Source organism: Gracilinanus agilis, chromosome 6, assembly GCF_016433145.1.
Source record: "Gracilinanus agilis isolate LMUSP501 chromosome 6, AgileGrace, whole genome shotgun sequence".
Taxonomy (NCBI): Eukaryota; Metazoa; Chordata; class Mammalia; order Didelphimorphia; family Didelphidae; genus Gracilinanus; species Gracilinanus agilis.
The window spans coordinates 243,248,815-243,272,312 of NC_058135.1; the positions used below are offsets into that span (position 1 = coordinate 243,248,815).

At 37.9% G+C, this 23,498-nt stretch overlaps 1 protein-coding gene across 1 annotated transcript in view; it reads left to right on the forward strand.

Annotated features, from left to right (window-relative positions):
* The window catches only part of ZDHHC13 (zinc finger DHHC-type palmitoyltransferase 13), a 108,004-nt gene that overhangs the window by 79,826 nt on the left and 4,680 nt on the right, over positions 1-23,498 (forward strand). Inside the window, exons 9-16 of the mRNA XM_044681834.1 lie at positions 213-338; positions 3,012-3,145; positions 5,158-5,258; positions 11,646-11,770; positions 12,751-12,813; positions 13,819-13,912; positions 16,812-16,895; positions 22,718-22,875. Coding sequence (XP_044537769.1) covers positions 213-338; positions 3,012-3,145; positions 5,158-5,258; positions 11,646-11,770; positions 12,751-12,813; positions 13,819-13,912; positions 16,812-16,895; positions 22,718-22,875 — 885 coding nt within the window. The remainder of the gene's footprint in view (positions 1-212; positions 339-3,011; positions 3,146-5,157; positions 5,259-11,645; positions 11,771-12,750; positions 12,814-13,818; positions 13,913-16,811; positions 16,896-22,717; positions 22,876-23,498) is intronic.

Consider the following 23,498-nt stretch of genomic DNA (forward strand, 5'->3'; position numbering starts at 1 on the left):
GAGAGAGAGAGAGAGAGAGAGAGAGAGAGAGAGAGAGAGACTTTTGTCTCCAGTTATCACAGAATAAATGAGAATGATGTACAAATGTTACACAATAACTCCTTTTGGGAAAAAAAGTTTATAACTGCCATGATTCTTAGAAATAAATGCACAAATGCATGAGGTTTAAAAATATAACTAATTTTCCTATTTTCTCTCTCTTTTTTTTTAAGGGAGAAACACCACTTGATTTAGCTCAGAAAAACAGACATCGGTTAATTATCCACATGCTAACAGCAGAAGCTAAAATAAGATCAAACAAAAATTTAAGACTTTGCAGGTGGCTACAGAAATGTGAGGTATTTCAGAACTCATTCATTGAACATAGTGATTGAAATTTAAGGTTATTAAGGGGAAAATCCAAGGAGAAATAGTGTCAGGTCATATTTTTCTTGGTAATTATTAGGTGTTTACTGTTTTCCTGGGAAAATTACTGAGGACTAGCAATTGATATAAAAAATGCAAAGATTACCTGCCATTCATGCAACACTTGGCAAATCTGTCTTTTTTGTGTTCTTACAAATTCTAAAATGAATTGCTGAGCTGCTGGAAAAAAGATGAAATTTGACTCATTGATTTAAAAGCTACCATTTCCAAATTATCCTGAAGAGTTGACAAAATCTAAATTAGAGCCGTCAAATTCAAATTATGCTTTCTTTTTAAAAAAGGTAAAGCAGATTATTCCAATGCCTCTTCTAAGTTAATATTTTCAAGTGAGAGATTTCATCTAAATGAAGTTGTCTAGTTTCCAGATAATAATAGTAATTGGCACTTTACGCTAAGTGGTTCACAATTAGTAGACATGGCATTCTTCTGCATTAAGCCATTATAGATATTATGGTTATGTTATATTTAAGTAAACTGAGATAAAGGAAGAAGTGATATGCTTCCTCTTAGGCTTTTACTGTGTGAACAGTGGATTTAGAATTAGAGCTTGGAAACCCATATTCGACTGTTTTTCCCACATACTACACTGACTGTGAACTTTAAGTGTCTGAAATGAACCATTCTTTTCAAACATAGCTCAGTCTGTGTTATAATATGTGTTACAGCTGAAAGAAAAGAATAGTGAGTGGAGCTAGCCTGCAAGACAGGAGGTTCCAGAGTTAAATTCAGCCTCTGACATATACCAGCTATAAGACACTAGTGCAATTACTTTACCTGTCAGTCAGTGCCCAAGCTGCTCTCTAATACTCTTAAACAGGTCTCTCTAAAATGGTCTCCTTTAAAAGAGGGAGTTTTCCTCTTGAGGAGAGCTTTATACCATGAAATCTAAGGTTGGAGCCAAACAAAACATTTAGACTTGGAAATTTAGAGAGAGTTATTGTGGCTGAGATTAAGGTGGGACAAAATATTTAGGAGTTTTAGATGTGTTTATGTATGTCTACTTGTCTTCCTCGTCAGTGTGTATACAGAAAATTACACTTAGGTGAAGTGTTAGGTTCGCTTTATTTTTAGGTTTGTAAGTTCATTACTTGGAAGTCATTGTTCCTCTTTTGTCTTCAGTTGGAATGAATATACACCTGCCAGATGAACAAATGGTAGCACTGCTTGGTTTGAACAGTCAAACTTAGATGTAGATGTTACTAATGGAGAAAGGCTTTTTTAAAGCATGCTTTTGTAGATAACCCTTTAAAAATATCATAGTTTCATATGAAAATATCTGAGCATACCTACATTACTACATATTTTTAAAAAGAAGATTGCTCTGCAGAGCAAGTTTTAAAGAAAACAATGCTTAAATAAATGGTATCATACTTATCCTTAACCATTGGGAAATTTTCCCAACTATAACTTTATAAACAAGCCTTGGGTTTAAAAAGTCCCATTGTAACTCATTCTCTTTAATAATCAGAAGTCCTTCCAGGGGGCAGCTGGGTGGCTCAGTGGATTGAGAGCCAAGCTCTGCTCAGATGCCATATCTATATGGTCTTTTTTAATTATTATTTTCTTATTTAGTGATCTTTTTTCCCTTTCTTCAAATTACTACATATATGTTTTTGGTTTACAAGTCATATGCCCTTAGGAGAATGAAGTTCCTTGAAGTCAGGAACTATTTTCATTTTGTTTTGTATCTCCAAGATCAAACATAATATCTTGTGCCTTTCTTGTTTTTCTGGATCTGTGATTTCACAAAAGTAAGGAACTCCTTGCAGTACTGTGGACAGTAGCTCGTCTGTAACTTCTGTATTGGACAATTGCCCAGGGCACTGTGAGATGAAGTGACCTGCCTACAATCACGTAGCTCATATCTGTCAAAGCCAGAGCCTGAACTCTTGCCTGCCTAGCCCTCAATGCACATGTGGCCTTTTTTTTTCTTGCACTTAATACATGCTACTGGATTGGATTCCAATTATTCCTCCCACTGCTGTCTTTAATAACCAGTGCCGAAGTAATTCCCAACTTTGAGATCCCCCTTCATGTCTACAAAAGCAGAGAGATTAGAGTTATGGTAGATTTCTGTGTGAAACCCTTAAATGAAATTTAGTCTTGCAAACAGCATGACACACCCTGTAACTATTCCCCCCCTGCAAATAAAGGTTTTATTGCTTAGTTATATATTTGAGAAGAATCGTGAAACAGCTTCCTCCATCTTAACTTTTGACTTCCTCAGCTAGGTCTGGAGTTAATTGAAGTCTACACTCAGTGTTCTTATTAGCAACCATCACTCTTGTATGTTTCTCTCTGTTTTATTATTTGAAAAAGTTTATAGTTCTACAAAACCAACTTATGCATGAAGTGTTTTTCTAAAACAACTTTTATTTCTTTCAGGAAAAAAAAATTAGCAACATTTAAATACAAAACTCAACAGGATTTAACATAGAGTTTATGACTTAGCCATCAATCTAAAGGAAGTTTCATGTATCACTGCTATTGTTAAAGTAATTATTATTGGCATGAATCCTATAAGAAGTTTGTACAACAATTGGAATGTGTTTTACCTACAGACTTTTAATTATATATTTTAATAGCTTTTCCTGCTGTTGGTGCTTTCCACGATTACCATGTGGGCAATAGGATACATAATGGACCTCGGAACAGATTCTTGGCTTTTAAAGGGAAGCCTTCTTGTTGCTATATTTTTTGTTACATCTTTATTTCCAAGGTGTGTATACTTTTTTCCCCCTGATTTGACTATCATAATGGCTATTATTCCTTGCTTAGTTTGGATACAAACCAACAGAGCCAGGGTGGGGCATTAACACCTTTGTTCCAGAGTGTTGATTGTCAGAGAACCTTGACAACATTTGTACTGCAGCAGATAGAAACGACTAATTATATACCTAGTTAACAAGATTGCCTGTTTTCCTTCCCCAGTGACACTCTCCCCTTGAGCTGTTTCCCTCCTCACTCTGCTCCTTCCTTCAGTAATTCCTTCTCCAGTACTGTCCTGGAGTCTTCCTCCTTTCCCCTACTTGGTGGCCTTGTGTCCAAAGGACTTACTTTCTTCTAGATTTCTTTTCCCTTCCCTTCAACGGAACTAATCTTAATGAATTATTTACTTTATTTTTATTTTAAATACAATTTTATCTTCATATCCACATTTTCTCCTTTCTGGCTGGCCCCTTTTTCTTTCTTGTCATTGAGAAAGCAAAAGAAACAAAACTCATTATTAAATGTATAGTCAAGCAAAACAAATTCCTGCATTGGCCATGTTAAAAAATAAAAGTATTATTCTGCATCCTGAGTTTAAGGGGTTATTTGAGAGTGCCTTTCATGCTACTTGCCTCAAGCACTTTGTGTGTGTGTGTGTGTGTGTGTGTGTGTGTGTGTGTGTGTGTGTGTTGCTTGCATGTTGCTTGCTTGCTTGCCGCAGGTCCCAGAATCAGTAGTTGTGGCTCTGTTGCTTGCCTGGGTTTATGCCTTTTCCTAGAAATGTGAATATTAATAATCAACTTAATTAAATCCTGAGGCCCAGTGGGATGGGTGACCTTCGTGTTGTATTTGTCAGTGGGGAAGCAAGACTGGCAAGATGGACTTGCCTGGAGTGTGCTCCTTCTCTAGGCAGTAAGCCGTCCATCTCGTTATTCAAGAGAAAGGATAGTGAGGCATTCTCCTTTGTCACCTTCATGGCTGCCTTGTTGTTTTAACAGAGTCAAAAGGCTGTGTAGGAAAGACTTAAGACTTTTTCTTTCAACTTGTGTCTGACTAATGCCTCATAAGGGCTATTCATGCCCACCCTGTGGTAGAACCTTCTGAGCTTGTATTAGTCCCATCAGCCACAGTCAGACACACTGTACATTGGCCCTGATGTAGCGATGTCCTTTGACTGACCTACTTAACAGAAATGAATGTATTACTTATGGGGTTCATTCTTTGAAAGTGAAAATCTTCATATCACTTGGGAAACTTTGACTATACTTCCTTCATCACTATCTATGGAAGTGACTGCAACATAGAAATGCTAATTGTCTATTCTTTGTGGGCTAGGGGAAGTAAGATAAATACTAACAAAATCACAATATTATATTTTCATATTTAAAGAAAAATACTATTTCTACATAGTACATATGCTATGGACTTTATATGCTAGAAAAATTTTGTAAAAATTTGGCATTGTACATAAAATATTTGAAAGCAGTTGGACATTTAGATATGCAAACAGTCGGAATTGGAAGCGATCCTGGAGATCATCAAAGCCAGTTTCCTTTATTTTACTGATAAAGAAACTAAACAAAGAGATGATTTGACTTATGTAAGTCAGTGGACTTGGAATAGTGAACAAGACTGAATGATTTGTTGTTTTGTCAGCAAAATAGGAAGATCAGCCATTTGTTAGGTACTTTGACAGCTTTTTTGGAATATATGATAATACCTTTAAAATCCCAGATGTCTTGGCTTCACAATTCTTTAAAACAAGTCTAGATGACTTGGTGAAAATGTGTAATTTTTAGTTTATGGACTAAAAAAATGTTTTCTCTAAGAATGAAAAAATACTCCTTTGTGGCAATGGGGTAGGGGCAGAAATGTTACTAAATAGTGAAAATTCCATAACCATCTTGTCTTTGTATCCTCACCACCTAGAACACTGTCTGGCATATAGAGGTCATTTAATAAATACTTGTTGGTTGTTTGATCATGCTTTCTAAATATATATTTTCCTTTTTTTCCTCCCAGGTTCCTGGTGGGGCACGAGAGCCTCAAGTATTTACCAACCATGATTTTGCTGAGCTCCATTTTTTGGATGTCCCTGACCTGGTTCATCTTATTTTTGCCTGATATCCTTCATGTGAATTTTTATATTTCTCATTTTCCTTCAATGCCAGGTTAATTTCTCTGTCCTCAGAAAGAAGTATCCTTATTCTGAATTGAATATCAGATGAAATTTAGAGAAGGAAGCTGAAATTCATGTCCCTTTAAAGCAGGAGTCCTTATCCAGGTATTGTTAAAAAAAGAAAAAAAAGAAAAAGAAAAGAAGAATAGGCTTCTTTTGTAATCCTAGGTATTTTATTTTATTAAAAGGGTCTAGAGATATCACCAGGTTGTCAAAGAGGCCCATAACACTAAAAAGGTTAAAGATCCCTGCTATAAAGATTCTAATTGAAGGAGTTTCACTTAAGAAAAATTGGTTTTACCCTCTGAAAGAAAACTTGTAGAATGCTAAGAAAACAGAAGGTACCCAGGTTTTATTATTATTTAGAAGAAGTAGCATGAGATGTTACATTTTAAACTGTTGCACATAAATAGGTTTGATCTCTTTAATGCTTAATCACTTAACTTAGCCAGGGATTTTGTAGCGCATGGATTCCTCAGTGAACAGACCCTCTGGGAGCAAAACCTTTGTTAACAAAATCAATGTAGGCACTGAAAATTTAGGGAGATATTCTCATCTCCTGGCTGTTTTTGTCAGTGACAAAAACAGCTAAGATAAAGGAGACAACAGGGCTTTCTTAGAGAATTCTTTTTTTTTTTTTAACCCTTACCTTATGTCTTGGAGTCAATACTGTGCATTGGCTCCAAGGCAGAAGATTGGTAAGGGCTAGGCAATGGGGGTTAAGTGACTTGCCCAGGGTCACACAGCTAGGAAGTGTCTGAGGCTGGATTTGAACCTAGGACCTCCCATCTCTAGGCCTGGCTCTCAATCCACTGAACCACCCAGCTGCCCACTTCTTAGAGAATTCTTGAGGAGCTGAGAGGTCAGACAGATGTACTTGAGCACAGATGTCAGTTATGGTGTGGGAAAAGGAAAAAGGAACAAGCATTTATGTACCTGTTATGTGCCAAATTCTTTGCTAAGAGCTTTACAGTTATTATCTCATTTGCTCTTCACAACAGCTTTAGGTTGTAGGTAGATAGGTTGGTGCTGTGATCCCCATTGTGCAGGCAAACAGGTTAAGTGACTTGCCTAGGATCATACAACTAATAAGTATGAGTCTGAATTTAAATTCATATCTTCTTGATTCAAGACACAACACTATCCACTGTAACATCTAGCTGCCTCTGTAGTTTGAAAGATCTCCTTATGTAAGATGAGGAAAGGCATCTCAGAGGCAGCTATATACAGCAGCCATGTGGCAGGTAGCAGCTGGAAGAGAAATGAGAGTGTATTGTCATGTAGGCTCTGAAGACGTTGAGGAATCGCCATCTCCATTGCCAAAAAGGAAGGGAGGACCTTTCTGGAATCCAGGGGGGAATAAATTAGGGTCCTGAAATATAACCCTCTATTATTTCAAATTATGGTCATAGAATTTCTGACAATGCAGTGTGTCCCTAGGCTGCTTCCTCTTTTTTAACAGAAGCAAAACACTGTGATTGGGTCTACTTAAACCAAAGATACTTAGACCCTGTTAATTCTGAATATAATGCAAAACTGAGAGAACCTACTGGAAGACAGAGTTGGTAGAGGATTCTAGTTGACAAGGTGGAGTACCTCATTCCCTTTACCCAGAATCCACCTTAGGACACAGTTCCTAAAAATTAAATATAAAACCTGCTTGCTGTTCATGAGAAGTTCTGGGTAAGTCACTAGGTGGCGCATTTCTTCTTCAGATAAATGTGATTTTTTTTTTTTTTAAAGCAATGAAACCAACCTGCAAATGCTCTTTGGACGTTTCCTTCTTGGTCATTGTACTCCATAGTCTCATTTTCCTATTAGAAATACCCGATATTTGTTTTCAAATTTGGATTCTTGACGTAGAGGTTATTTTTAATTGTTATGTATTTTTCCAATTACATGTAAAAACATTTTGAGTTTCAAATTCTCTCCCTCTACCCCCCCTCCTCCTTGAGAAAGCAAGCAATTTGATATAGATCATACATATGCAGTCATGCAAAACATTTCCATATTAGTCATGTTGTGAAAGAAATTATAGACCTACCCCCTCAAAAAAAAAAAAAAAAAGAAAGTAAAAAACCAAAGTAGGCTTTGATCCACATTCAGACTCCATAAGTTTTTCTCTGGAGATGGATAACAATTTTCATCATTAGCCCATCAGAATTATCTCGAATCATTGTATTGCTGAGGTAGCTAAGTCCTTTGCAGTTATCATTGGGCAGTTGTTGCTGTTACTGTGGACGAGGTTCTCCTGCTTCTGCTCATTTCACTTTTTATCAGTTCATGTCTTCCCAAGTTTTTCTGAAACCACTGGATGTTATTTTTAATGCCCATGCAGACTCTTTGTAGAAAGTCACTTGTTAGAAGACCATTTTGTGGTAGTATCCTTTTAAACTAATTCAACTGAACAAGCTTTCTCTAAGCACCAAATGTATGCAGGGTGCTGTGACGTCAATATTATGCTACCTAGGGCATGTATCAAAAAAGGCTAAAACATGGGGGGCAGCTGGGTAGCTCAGTGGAGTGAGAGTCAGGCTTAGAGACAGGAGGTCCTGGGTTCAAACCCGGCCTCAGCCACTTCCCAGCTGTGTGACCCTGGGCAAGTCACTTGACCCCCATTGCCCACCCTTACCAATCTTCCACCTATGAGACAATACACCGAAGTACAAGGGTTTAAAAAAAAAAGGCTAAAACATTTTTGCCCTTGGGCAGTTTATAATCTGAGCAATAAAATAGAGAACTGACCTATGCAAAATTAACATTAGGAAACAAATGAAAGATGGAGTGGCATGATGTATAAGTGCAGTAAGAGATCATAAAAGGAAGCGATCAGTATAGAAACCTTAGCTTTAGGAAGAAATTAGCTTTAATCTGGGCCTTGAAGAGTGATGCAGGATGCAGTTTGACAGTAACAGAGGATATAAGTCAAAGTTTTTGTCATCATTTGGCTCCTCTCCCATGCTATATTATTTTAGTTTACCTGCAGTGATTCTTTTGTTAGGTTTTTGTGAACTGTCAGGTAAATTCAGTTGGTCTTATTTGCACAGGGTCATCTCAAAGTTTTCTAAGTAATAGAATTCAGGGAAGCCACATGTGGATGTGGCTTATTTTAAGTTTTGTCATGTCGATGTAAGTCTGGTTTTACAGGGAAAAAAAAGATTAAGAGGTGATGCTTTGCTTTTCACAATGACTCACTGTAGTGTTCCTTTAAATAGTGAATGCTCTTATTTTACTGAGAATGTGATTTAATTTGAAAAACAAATCAGTTTATGCATAGTCTTTTTCCCCCCATATTTCAACCAGATAGTTTAGGTCTTATGTACAAAAGAAGTATTTGAAAGTCAAAAGCTGTTACTAATAATACCTTTTCTGTCATGATCCTGCCTATAGTTAATCTATGAAAACTGAAGTGTCTGAGCCTTCCAGGCCAGTGTTCCTAAATTGACCTTTATGTATTCCAGCAGTGACTGCATTGTACTAAAGGAGAGCAAAGAAGCTTGAGATCTCATCTGGTTTCTCCTTTCAATGCACTCCTCTCTACAGTAACAGTATAAAGGTTCTGTACCCCAGGGGGGCCTGACAGAGGTCATACATGAGTTGAATGAAGACCTACACAAACAGTGGGGAGGGGTTAGTTGGCTGGTGCACATAAAGTGCTCCCCAAATGATGGCTCCAACCAATAATTTTGGCCACAGTGACTTTGCTGCTGCCTTCACCTGCCCTCATTTCCATATCTACATGCCAGGAACAAGGTAGCTAGGTGGGGTAGTGGGTAGAATGCCGGGCCTGGAGTCAGGAAGACTCATCTTAATGAGTTCAAATCTGATCTCAGACACTTCCTAGCTTTGTGACCTTGGGCAAGTCACTGAACCCTGTTGGTCTTGGTTTCCTCATCTGTCAAATGGACTGGAGACAGAAGAAGTAAACTACTCCAATATCTTTGCCAAGAAAACCCAAAATGAGATCAAGGATGAGTCAGATATGACTGAAGTGACTGAACAACAACAACATACAGTGGGAGTAGACTCACTAGCTTTTCTAAGTATGAGCTAGTCTTTAAGCCACAAACCCATCTTTTCTTTACAGATTTTGCATTGAAGGCCTATATTTTGATAGAATTCCAGGGGGAATGGAAAGAACCAAGGTGCTAGATTAGCAGTTCTTTTTTTAAACCCATGCCTTCTCTCTTGGAATCAATACTAAATATCAGTTCCAAGGCAGAAGAGCAGCAAGGGCTAGGCAGTTGGAGTTACTTGACTTGCCCAGAGTCACAAGTAGAAGTATCTGAGGCCAGATTTGAACCCATGTCCTCCTGACTTCAAGCCTGGATCTTTATCCACTGAGCCATCTAGTTGTCCCTTGGACAATTATTCTGATAGAGGGAGATTGCTGATAGAGTTATCCACAGGTCAAGGCAAGGTTCCTTGTTTGGGGATATCCTCATTGCAAATATGATGTGGCTAAGGCTATTCCTGAGTTAGGAGTATGCTTGTTAGCCTGTGCCATCTAATTGAGCTGAAAGGATGCAGTAATTCTAGAAAGTAGTGGATCTGTGATTTCATTAATGTACCCATTTCTTTCATTAATGCTACTCATGACTTATCCATGCCTTCTCATGCTATGTCTTTCTTGGCTCTGTGCCTCCATAGATCCTACCCAAAAGTATTTCCCCAGTTTTTGTATTATGTTTTCTTGAGACTCTATTTGCATTGTTACATTCTGTCAGTACAACACTTAACCCCAGGATTAAAACAGGGAGTGGAGATGAGACTGGATTGCCTTTAAGAATCTGAGAAAATCTTTTAATGACTCCAGAATTCTCCTTGAAACAATCCATTGTATTAATACCATACCATACTTTTGTGATTGTATGACTGAGTTATGAACTATACACTCTCTGAATAAATAAAACAAATATTACTCAGAGGGCATTAGAGGGGCACCTGATGGGTGTGTGCTGGTTGTTAATCATTACAAATAAGTAATGACAGTACAAAAATGAACCAGAGAGTCCTACACGTATAATCTTTAAAGACAGAACTATAGACAAGCCGCAATGAAGGGTGTTGTTTCCCATGCTTACTGGGATCAACCACAATTGTGGCATGTGAACTCTGTTTGGGTGTGTTTCCTAACCCATTTTGTACTCCTATCCCCCTCCCCCAGAATGACATTTTCTTTGCTATGTGAGAACCCTAACAGAAACAGCCTCTAGAATGTGAGTCGCTATGTGTGAGGAGACCAACCCTTCTTTGGAGACAGGATCAGGTCAGAATTACTGCTATAATCACTGTTATCATTTTGTCCTAATGACAAAGCAATTTTTGCCTTTGTTGTTTTGTTTATATATTTAAACGCCATTTCAAAAGAGAGACATATCGAATTAAAAATAAGTTCTATATTAAGCCATCTGATCTAGGCAGACTCTTAAATAATTGATGCATTTTTAACTACTTAGAAAAAATGGCTGTTTATAATTTTTCCCTTCCAAATAAGCTCACCATAATGCCATTTCATAATGCTAATACTATCACTTTACTGATTAAGTGGAGCTATGACCTAACCAATGTGTATCCTACCCCTAACATCAATTATACCCTCTCCACTCCTTATTTGGCCCTCGGTGCTCCCTAGTTGGTCTTTCTACTAGACTAGTAGAGGACCTTCCTCTTTTTTCTCTTGGCATCGAGAATGTAGCAAGACCTTGTTAGCTGTTATCCTTCCTTTACACGTGGAACAGTAATTCATTCTCCTCAATACGCCTATGTATACCCAGCCGTTCAGCTCTACATTGTAATACTATTTACAAGGATTAGTACATATGAATTGTACCATTACCTTCTATAAGTATTTTTTATGCTTACCTAGCATACACTTTTTGCAAAGAATGTACTTCTTTAAAAGACTAATTAGGGAAAGTGCTTTTAAATAGTTTTCAGTGTAATTATCAATAAAAGTAGATTTCTCTTCCTGTTCCTCCCTCTGTTACTTCTTCCCCTGTGGTGTCCAAATTAGAAATTCATTTCTTTGGTGGCTTTATAGTCTCTTGGAGAGACCATAATAAAATGCAAATATTTTCTAGGTGAAGTAACACCTTAAGCTATTATTAGCTATACTTTGTGTAAAACTTGTGGAGGTAAAGAGTGAACTAACTACTAACTGTTCAGCTATTGATTCTGAATGAGGAGATGATGGGAATAGATACCCTGGAGGGAGGACCATGCAATCCAAAGGAGAAATGGGGAGGATGATAAGGCACAAGTTTACCCCCATCACCTTCATCTGGCTGGCTAGAATATTGACTCCTATCTTCCTTGACCTGGCTTTTACATTTAACAGGCACCACTCTTCAGATTTCTTTCTTTCTCAGTGTGATTGGCCTCCTTTACTTTCTTTACAAAACCTGGGTCACTGATCCTGGTTACTCCAAGACTTCAGAAGAAGAAAGGAAAACGGTAAACTCTTAGTACTCCATTGATTTCTACTTTGGTTTGAAATATAGCTGTGGAATTTCTCCACTTGGTTTCATTTTGTGTCCTTTATTGTCAGTTGCCAAACTTTTGGTAGACAATTGTACCCTAGTTTCCCATTAATCTTTATATCTTTGGGTTTTTGTTTTCTAGTTTCATTTTCATCTGTTTGTGATCAGATATACATCCAGTTCTACTAGGAAACAGCTAGTCCCTTAACTGAGGCAGCTAGGTAGCATAATTAACACAGTGTGGCACTGAGAGTTAAGGAGACCTGAGTTTGAATCCTGCCTCAGACACTTACTGACCATGGGACCCTATACAAGTTACTTAATCTCTCTGGGCCCCAGTTTACTCAATTGTAAAAGGAGGGAGTTGGCCTTAGTAAGTTCCCTTCCAGCTCAAAATCTATGATCAATGATTTCTGAATGCTTTAAAGGCCTTTCCTATAATCTCTTCATCTCTACTTAGGCAGGACTGTGACTGGAATAAATGCACATAGTTACCAGTAGGATCTCTCTCTCTTTGTCTGTGAAAGAGTAAGAAATATGAGGTTACCAGCAAAGTGCTCTTTTGATGGTCTTGCTAAAAATACCCTTTTAGCAAGTTGGTGAAAGCACCTTTGATCTTTGCTAGAAAGTCTGTTTTGCTTCCTTAAAATCAAACACAAATATGATTAATGGAGCCACCTTCTCTTTTAAAGACTGACTTTGTTCAGTAGATCAGAAGAGGCAGCAAATTGACACAGTTATAATTGGTATTGCCAATCTATATGTATCAATCTATATGTATATCTATCTACAATTGAAAATATAATCTGAATTACAAAAATAAATTACAAAATTTCCAATGGGTATTGATTTGGTAGCAACTCTTCCAAATTGTTTTCTGTCTACCCTGGTCTCTGCAGTGTGGTCCTTAAGCCATGCATATTAGGTATGAATGCCATTCTTGATGTCTTTCAGAATATCATTACCCTTGCAGAAGCTGGTTCCCTGGATTTCAGAACATTTTGCACAACATGTCTTGTAAGTGAACCTCTTCTGTGTATTTTTTTTTCACAATAAAAGCATACTACTGAGATGATATTGCCTAAGGGTTCATCTATTGTTTTCCATTTGGAGCATTTTGTGCTATTCCTGTGTTTCATTATCTTTACCAAGATTGAATTTTTAAGTAATGTCAAAAAAGATCATCTGCCATGGGAGTTTTATAAACATTGCATCATGTACGTACAGTTTGCCTGTCATAGGAAGAACACTGGACTTGAAATCCAAAGGTGGCCTGTGTTTGAGTCTTAAAGTCTGCTGTTTTAATAGTTGAGTGACTGGTTATTTTGACATTTCTGGGCCTCAATTTCCTCATCTTCAAAATAAATGAGTTTGATTTAGTTGGTCTTTGAGGTCCCTTCCAGCTTTAAATCCTATGAACTCTCAATTATGCACTTTGAAAAATTATCAGTGACTTTTGTTTGTCCGAGGTAAGCTTCCCCCCACCCCACCACCACCCAGCATCTATTCTGCTATCCACTCTTGCTTGCTCAAGAAATAAAAACTGACCTTAATATATAACCTATTAAAAAAGAATCATGATAATAAACCTGCTACTCCAAACAAATTCTAGGTGACATTCTAAAGCTAAATTGAAGTGATTTATTGATTGATTGATTTGTTATAGTATCTGGAGCACTGTACCCTTCATTAAATGATAATTGAGATGAACATTCAGTCTATAATTTGAAAAGTATACCACTCCCTTTCAAATCACTCAGAATCATAAAATATTAGAACTGGAAGACAACAAAGGGATCATTTGGTCTAATCCCCTCATTCTCAGATAAGGAAATTGAACTCTATAGAGGAGAAGGGACTTGTTCAAGGTCAATCAAAAGCCAGTGGCAGAGCCAGAAATATTTACCAAATCTTCAGAGTCTTCATCTAGTGCTTTTTCTACTATAAATTGAAGCAATAGCTGTTGTTCAGTTTATGTGCAATGTGTCAGTTTTTCAAAGAGGTCTCTTGCCCTCTCATTAGGTGAAGAAACCATTAAGATCCTTCCACTGTCATATATGTAACTCCTGTGTGGCTCGGTATGATCAGCACTGCCTGTGGACTGGACGTTGTATAGGTGAGATTGCATGTTTGTGTTTTTGTGGACACAGGGACACAGATATATACATATTTAATTAGAAACAGCAAACTGATCCTCTGTGATTGCCATTTGGGACATAAAAAGATCTAATTTTTGTTAGCCCATTCTTGTGAAAGGGATCGTGTCTTTGGGAAAAAAAAAAAACTTTTAGAAAGCAGTTGAGTCCTTGGAGCTTGTGAAAGGGCTTGGGGGACCCAACAAGCTTTTCTACTCTCTCCACTCTTTATAGGGGTAGGCAAATCAGAGACAAACATAGATCATGGCTAGTTTCTCTTGGACACCTTCTTGTGCATTTCAGTCCCTTCATGAACTTTTATTTCCCTTTCACTGTCTGCCCCTTTGCATCCTAAATGGGGAGGTATCTCAGGAGCAAGAGCAGTTACGTTGCATTCTAAGAATATTCAGAAATGAAACTAATAGGAAGACAACAGAAACTGGCACACATTTTCCCACATTTCTATGAAGATCAATTTTCACCAGTGACAGAGGAACCATCACGTCATTAGGCCCTAACACTTCTTTTTCCATTGTGACTTAGGAAGAAGCTGAAGGGGCCTTGAAGCAGACTAGGTCAGGAAGACCAGCTAGACCAGATCAGAAATGTAGTGAGAAACTGGACTGTGGTTGGCAATCTCAAAAGCTTCAGACAGATCATTCTATGAATATCTTAGAGAGGAAGAGATATAAAAATAATGGGAAAATACTACTTTTGTCCCCCAAAAAATGATTGAGAGGTCAGCATTAGTTGCTGAGACATTTTTCTACTTTCTCATCTTTATAAATTTTTTCTTTTTCTTTTTTCTTGCACAAAATCATCTTTATTGTGAGCAAACTGACTTTATTGTGAGAGCTGTGGGTAACAAATGTCAGGGTCGATGGACACTCCCAGTATGTCTTACAACTTGCAGATATTTACACCATAAATATAAGCATAACTATATATTATTTCTGAGAATAAACATATATTGCAAGCATCCTTGGTGAAAAATATGAGGAAGTAATAGGTAATGTTTTACAAACATTTTCCTATAGCAGACTACATCTTTACGGTCACATAGTTGACTTTAAGGTGTAGAGAATACAAAAGCCTACTGTTTTGATTTGACTTAGAGTATGCCTAATGGCATACCTCAAATAAAGTCAAAATAAATAAAGTCAAAATAAGTAAAAACTTAAAATTTGCAAAAGAATTTGACAGTCAGCAAACAATACTCAAAAGCTAGAAATGTAGCTATCTTAAACGTTGAAAGTAACTCATAAATGCATATAAGGTACTATAGACACCCCATTAAAGAAAAAGAAAAAATTCATACTTCTTCTCTGGTATGAAGGTAAGGCCAAAAAATTTTATGAGGATTTTAGGTCGAGGAGGTGCCATACACCTAAACCCCTACAATATGGAAGAGATACTTGTATTTATTAAGCACTTAATGTGGGCCAGACACTATGCTAGATGTTAGTGATACAAGTTCAAAGAATAAAACAGACCCTAATACCAATTAGTTTATATTCTCATAGGGGAGACAAAAAAAAGTAAACATAAAGATACAGACTATAAATACAAGGTTAATAGATATAAATTACACAGAGCACTAAAAATATATGAAGTATCTATTTTCCAGTCTGTGATATGCAGTTGAATGATCATTCCATTGAGTTAGCATATTAATACATATATCTAGAACATGGACAGTCAAGTTAGACCCAGAATTGAATAGAAAGAAGAGAGCATTTGGGATATCAGTTAGTACTTTTAATAATTCCAAACTATTCTCTAGCCCAAAAACCCATCTTAAAACACAAGTGTTCACTCTTCTCTCTATGGTTGCAGAAGACCTCATGGAATGGAGAAGCATGTGGTGGACTTAGTAGCCTACTGTAGCATATATTCAGTTATGACCAAATAATCATAGGAAGTAGAGTGACCATCAAGGAACCATACCATTAGAAGAAGTTGGACTGGTCACATATTAAGGGAGAGTGATCACCAACTGTCTATGTGCTGCCCTAAAACCTAAAAAAAAACCTAAAAAAGACCTAAAGTCCATAGAATTTAGATGAATCCTTTGTGAAGAATGACTGGAGGGAGGAGAGGGAGCTGAGGCTGGCCATGGTCAGGAATCACAAAATGAGAAAGTATGCATGAGTTGTGCCCTATGCTAATGGAAGGAGTACCACTCTGGAGTAAAGATCCATTCATTTAGCTTGGGAGAAACAAAGTTCTACTACAGCCTAGAGCCTAATTGTATAGTCTCAGATAATGATGAGTCTCGAGCTTTTAAGGACTACACTGGGGTCTGCCACAAGGTCACTGAAACTATACAGAGCAGCATTGGGTGAGAAAAAAGTCATATTGACATGATCATTCTCATGCACAAAACAGCATAATCCTTCTGCCTTTTCCTTGACAACCTCTCCCACTCCCACTCTGAGCTGGACAGTTTGAGGAAAGACAGGAAAGAATGAGTGGCTCCAGGCAACAATGTCTCCTCCCTTCCTTGCATTCACCTCAGGCTTTGTACCACCTTTCCTTTGGTTCCTTTTTTTCTATAATGCATCTATTAACCCCTATTTCTAAAGTTTATATTTTCCATTCCATTTGTCATGGTTACTCTTGTTCATTTTAATCATATTTAAACTATTATTATATTATTATTTAGCAAAGGACAGAGTGATTTGGCCTAGGTACCACATTGTCCTAGAAGAGCTGACAGCAAGATACAACTATTTGATTTTTGTCTTAATTATTGTTTAATAGTAAACCTTATTTGTATTTCATTTCATAGAAAGCTTTTGATATTAAATTGTTAATTAATTTTAAATGGTAAATAATTTAAAGGAAGTATTCAGTATTTCTTTCCTTTTTTGAATTCAGGTTTTGGAAATCATCATTATTATATATTCTTCTTAATTTTCCTTGCCATAGTCTGTGACTGGATGTTATATGCAACTTTCCTCTGTGAGTATGGTTTTTTAAAAAATACTACAATCCATCCATAGCCATGACCCCGTAGCCTTTCCTGATTATTTTTGTACTGTTCTGCCTAGGTGCTAGTAAACCACACAACTTTTCTCAAAAGCCCTTCTGGGTATTAAATAAGATAAAGTTAACATAATGTGCTTTGAGCCAAATTTAAGGTGCTATATAAATATGAACTCTTATTGTTGTCGTTATTCAAGAATGGCTGTCCATGGAATGTCATCAGTTGTAGAAGCCATACAGAGTGTGCTGCATGTGCAGTGGTCTGTCATACAGCATTGTTTATTGTTTTCCTTTGTAATCTAATGATTGAATAATGAATATTCACTTGGGACTGATTAATAACACCAAGCTAAGAGATATTTCCCATTGAACTTAGAAGAGAGGAGAATTTAAAGTGTTCTTGTCAAATTAGAAAAACAATTAGAAATACCAGTTCAGGAAAGGCAGACCACCAGAGGAAGGGAGATTAATAACCAGAACTCAAGATGAGAGTCTACTGGGTATAAATATATTGGCAAAGGATCATGGAAGATCTGCTAAGCCTAATAAATTGCTTTTTTAAAACAGTTTTTAAAAACAAGCATAATATATGGGATCCACAGCTGGGGCTATAGCTTAAAGTACCTAAAGACAATAGGAAAGACCAGGAAGTATTAGCCTGTAAAGAATGAAACCCTGTAGCCTGGAAGAAAGAAAGCTTTGAGAATTTAATGCATTTTGAAAGCACATGGGGACCTTTTCCAAAGAATGCTAAATAGTTCTTCTTCATTGCTCCTATAGGCTAATCAAAAGGAAATTGGTTTAAATCAGGATGGATTTAATTTATATGTTTAAAATAATTTCTTGACTATTTCTCATGAATGGAAATTTCTGCATTTGAAAGTTTTAAAATAGTGAATGTTGTAATTTATGTGAGTTGGGCTAATTGTGGTCTCTTTAAGAAAAATGGTGATGGACACAGCTTTCAAACCAATCTTTATGTCATTTTTAGCCTTGAAACCAATTCTTGGAATTAATTCTTCTTGTGGCGACCTTTGTAACTAAAAGTGGTTGCCAACATAGTTGGCTGCCAAGCTTCCAGAGCCTTATCCTTTTAAAAGGATGCTGTGCCATACAAGAAAACAAATGCTTTTTCAAGTGCCCTCGCTTATTTGGAGAGTTTCCCTTTTTAGGCCTGGTTACAAAGCATATTCCTGGAAAGACCTTTCTGTATTGGTCCTCAGAGAAGTGACTCTTACTTGTCACTTGGGCCTCAGTTTGATGGAGAGGAACCAAATTTTACATCATACTCATGTCTCTCCTCTTCATTCCCTTCACTAAAAATAATCACCATTATCTGATGATTGTGTCCAGCATAAAGCTATATTAATAGGTATTAATAGGGTTGTAATTCCAGTTATTCACTGTCACTTATTGCACAGTGAGAGGGCCTGGATTTGAATCTGACTGCTATTTTACTACCTAAGTGACTTTGGGGAAGCCATTTAACCTTTCTGGAGCTACAAAATAAATAGATTGACATGGTTCATATCTAAGCTCCCTTTCAGCTCTAAATTCAAGAGCCACTATTTCTTCTTCTAGTATTCCTATACCATAAGCAAGAGACTATTTTTAACAAATAATTTTTGATAGCCTGGGGAAATAGAAAGTCAAACTATTTAATATTTAATTTTTATGAAGTCCTACTGCTATTTTCCTATGCTTAACATTCATTCATCAACATTAATTTAGTGCTACTATAGTATATGCATGGCATGATGAATATAGGTGAAGGTAAAGGGGAATCAGAGCAAAATAGGAGAATAAGAAGGTGTTGAAAAAACAGAGACCACTGTGAGACCTCAGGAACAAGCATGAGAGAAGTAAAGGAATGGGAGAATATTGAGATGAGAGAAGGGAATTGCAGAGATTCTGATCTTAAAGACATAGCAATATTATGTCATAGCAGGTGGTCTCTGTTGTGACTGTGTTTGTGTATGACAGAGATAGAGGAGGAGTTTTGGGATTTAATGAAATGTATACTCTGGGAGGTCAGGATTCAAAAGAGCTATTTTGATATGGATGTGAAAGTTGCTGAAAGAGATAGAGATAGGGTATATAGGAACACTGAACTGTATGCAGAAGTCATTGGAGAAGGAGCAAGAGTATTCTGGAAGTCAGCGATTGACTTATTCTAGTTCACTTATATAAACCTCAACAGAGAAGAGATTGTGGAAGGATTTTGGCTCAGGATAGTCTGGAAATGCCACTAGAAAAAGGAGGCTGCAAATGACTTTGTCTTGAGCTGAGATTCAGGGTAAGTGGAGGCACAATTTTTATTGCATTGTTTAGGCAAGGATCTGGCATCCTTGAGAGATTTTGAAGTTCTCTTTTGTGCTAGGTGATCAGGGGACCACAGAATTAGAGTGGGAAGGGATCTCACATGTCAACTAGTCCAGTCCTCTCCTTTTACAGATGTGGAAACTGGGGCCTAGGAGGGGTAAGAGATTTGCCCAAGATTCCACAGGGAATGAGTACAAGAGGTGAGATTTGAACCCAGGCTCTCTCAGCATGGAATGAGTGCTTTATTGCTATACCATACTAGCAAAAAGGAAGTTGTTGGAAAAGTTGGAGATATAGGAGATTTTCTTTTTCCATAAAAAGGACAGTGGAAGAGGGATTGATAAAGCTAGAAGGGCAAATTTAAGTGTGATGAAGATGAGAAAGAAGAAAAGATGGTAGGTCCACTCCAAAAAGAATGTAAACTCTTTGAGGGCAGGATCTGTGTTTCATTTTGTTGTCATGGCTCTTGTGCCTAGCACAGTGCCTTGGAAAGGGGCATGTTTGCCATAGCGGATGGGGAAGTGACCCATTCCAATCTTCCAGGGGTCTTCCCAGGTGCCCATGAAGCCCAGCTGATGAAAGACAAATTCTAGTGGAAGGAGAACTACCAGAGAGATTTGCCTCCACAGTTCGCCTCTCAAGTGAACACAGACCTCTGCTAACAGTGCATTTAGGACTATGATACAGTGGGATGAGCATTGATTTGCAGTTAGAACATGGATCAGGACACTGGAAGCCTCTGTGACTTAGGCAGGTTGCTAAACTTCTTTGAGCCTCAATTTATTAATATAAAATAGGGATTTGAACTGGAAATCTATGGGTTCCCTTTCCACTCTAGATCAATAATTCTATGATTGAACTGATGGTTTCCTCTGTTAGCCAACAAGGAAAGCAAGCCAGACCCATGAGGCCCTACTAGCCCAGGAAAAAGCAGAAAGAAGGAGCCATTGGGGTCCACAGGACCCTGAAAAAGTTTCCACCTCTGGATGACTGAGGTCCCTTTAGTAGTAAAGCTCAGATTCTTATTAAGGCCCAGTGTAGCTCAAGAAAACCAACTGCTCAGATCTAATATAACAGCAAAGGCCCATCAGTAAGACTTGAGGAAGAGGCAGCGACTCCCCTATCCCTACAGGTGAAATCACATAAATGCATAAGCAGCCGACACTAGGCAAAGGCAGTTAAGGCCAGGACCAAGCTCCTTAGTGAGTTACCTGACAGATTTCTCCCTCCAACACGTGGCCGTGACTAGCAAGCACAGCCTCATCTTTTCAGGGCTGCCTGCTGTCTGGCCCAGACACAAACTGCTTGTCACCCCATGCTCTCTCCCCTCCCCACAGTGGGCTGACTGGTGCATCAGCCACTAGCAAGTGGCTCACAATTCATTTCCTGTGAGTTAAATAAGGGGTCAGCTTAAATCATCACTGCTCCCAGAACCCACCTGTTGGGGATTATGTGATTTTATGTAAAAATGCCTTCCAAAGAGAGCAATAAAGAATTTAAAAACAAGTGGATGCCCATTTTTGCTTGCTCTGTGTCAGCTGTTCCCTCCACCTGCTGTTGGAAATTGTAGTAATTACTTTGTGACATCAGGTGCATATGAAGTATCTTCTTTCCCCATCCTAATGAGGAGTTTTATAGAGAGTATAAATTACTTTAACTTGTTACCTTGATTGTCACTCCATGATGATTGCTCACAGAATGTTGCTGGCATGTATTCAGGAGAGTTGGTGGGAGTCTAAGAGCTCAAAAAAAAAGGCTGGATTTAGGAAATTTACTTCAGGACCAAATTGAACAGATGGTTGATAGTAAAGACAACACACATTTTCTCTTCATCTCAGGAATTTATAAATGCTCCTTTGGGGAAAAAAAGTCTAAAACTATCAAACTGTCAGAAGCGTTTATGAAAATCCCATTGTGCCGCTCTGCAGAATTCTAATTTTAAAAACCATTCACCCTTTCTTCATGGTCCTAGTGATTATAATAGTTATTTAATTTCATTTAAGAGATCTGCCCCTTCGTTTCTTCTTTTTCATCCTCAAGGCCCACTTCATTTCTCTCCCCATTTGCAGATGGTTCCCTCTGGGAACCCTTGTCTGGAGTCAGGAGAGGCTATAGATAGAGGAAACCTTCTGTTAACTTGATAGAGGGATTCCAGAGAGAGCCTCTAAGTTGGGAGAACATAGATCCAGCCCTGCATTATTTTCTTGACTCTGTCTCTGAGTCTTTCCCCAGCAAGTATGGTAAGGATGAAAAGGCACCACCTACTTTTAACTTTGTGTAATTCTGTGTGATTATTATAAAAAGTCAGCACACGGATGGCAGATGAGTAAGAGTATGGAACTGTTTGTGTTCACCACTTTGATGCCTCAGCTAGAATACAGGACAGACAGTACAGTAAGGTTGATAGATGTTCTCATTGGATTCAGAGAATGTGGGTTCAAATCCTGGTTCACCAACTTTTAAGTTCTGTGTGCCTGGAGCAAGTCACATTAACTCCCATACTCTGTTTCCTTACCTGTGGAACAAGGCAGGATGGACTAGCTCAGGGCTTTCAAACCTGTAGTACAGATAACACTTGGGAAGGTGAGGGGAGTTATCAAGTTATCAAGGGTAACCTTATCAAGAGTTAATTTTCCGGGGGCAGCTGGGTAGCTCAGTGAATTCAGAGCCAGGCCTAGAGATGGGAGGTCCTAGGTTCAAATCTGGCCTCAGCCACTTCTCAGCTGTGTGACCCTGGGCAAGTCACTTGACCCCCATTGCCTACCCTTACCACTCTTCTGCCCCGGAGCCAATACACAGTATTGACTCCAAGATGGAAGGTAAGGGTTTAAAAAAAAAGTTAATTTTCCCTTGTGAAAAAATATCATCATTTTCTTATGTACATATACATGGTAAACTCTTGAGTTTATTTCATGTTTTATGTTTCTAAGTGCAGAAGGGTTATTGAAAGCAAAAGTGTTGGGAACTCCTAGACTAGACTCTTAAGCTCTCTTCTGTCTCTACATGGTCTTCTCTTAACCTATCTGTCAAGAAAACACTAGCTATTTGCAACTTTTAGATTAACTGGAGCATTTTGTAGAAAAGGGATTTTTCTACCCAACATTATGTATTATACCAAAAACAACCCAGGCTAAATGTTTTATTGCTATAATCATTTTCACCTGCCAAGTACTCAAAAGGGTGTATTTTATGCTGAATCTGCTAGCATTTTTTCAAGTTTGATGATTTTTTTTGCTGTCATTTCTTTTCTTTCTTCATTTGTTGTCAACCCACAGCTCGTGGTGACACCAAGAAAACATCTTCTCATCTTAATGCCAGATCTGCAGCTCACACCACAGATTTCTGGAATTCTCTGACATATACACCCACATGTGGCATCTCGTTCTCCTCCCTGAGGCCTAAGATGGTTTTATCCCTTTAAAGAGGGATCACTTATCTGTTTCTTTTCTAATTAGCTCCTTTTTGTGAATCCACAGATTGGTCCAATCATTGCACTACATCGTACGGTCAAGATGGAGCATGGACTTACCTCAGTCAGATTGTGTCCTGTTCTCCTTGGGTTCTATACATCTTCATGCTGGTGTCTTTCCATGTATCATGGTCTACTTTTTTGTTATTAAATCAGTTCTATCAGGTATTTTTTTAAATGTTTTATAATGTCTTTGGGCAATGTTTTTTAGCTACCAAAGTTTTTATTCCCTCATTTCTCTTATTCACTCATAAAACATTACCAAACACATTTCATATTCTCCAACTATGAAAATTGTATTACTAATGGTGAGGGATAGGGAAGAGGTGAAGGGTGAAATAGTCACCAATGGATATGGAGACAATACTTCTGAAGAGGATGGAAGCTATTGTAGGCTTCAGGTACCTGGACACCAACCAACCAGCCTCCACTTACCAACATCTTGATATTGCTGCTCACTCTTCTGCTACTGGGAGCTCCTTCTCAGATGGGCAGATGAAGTCTACCTGAGTCAGTTCAAAACTTAATTATTCAGAACCTAATTCACTAGAACCTTCAATTAATTGGGATTTTATTGCTATGTTCTGCTTTTAAAAGGGGAAAGGACAGGGCAGATAAGAAGAAAAGCTGATAGGAGATGTTTGGTCCACAGGATAACTTTCAGGGACAGCCTGTAGCAGTTTTGGATCAGTCTAGTCATCTACATTGCCAAGCGTGGGTTGTGGAATGAAGCCCTGTGTGATCCCCAGGATTCCAAGAAGTACAGTTCTCTTTTATCCCATTTTGAT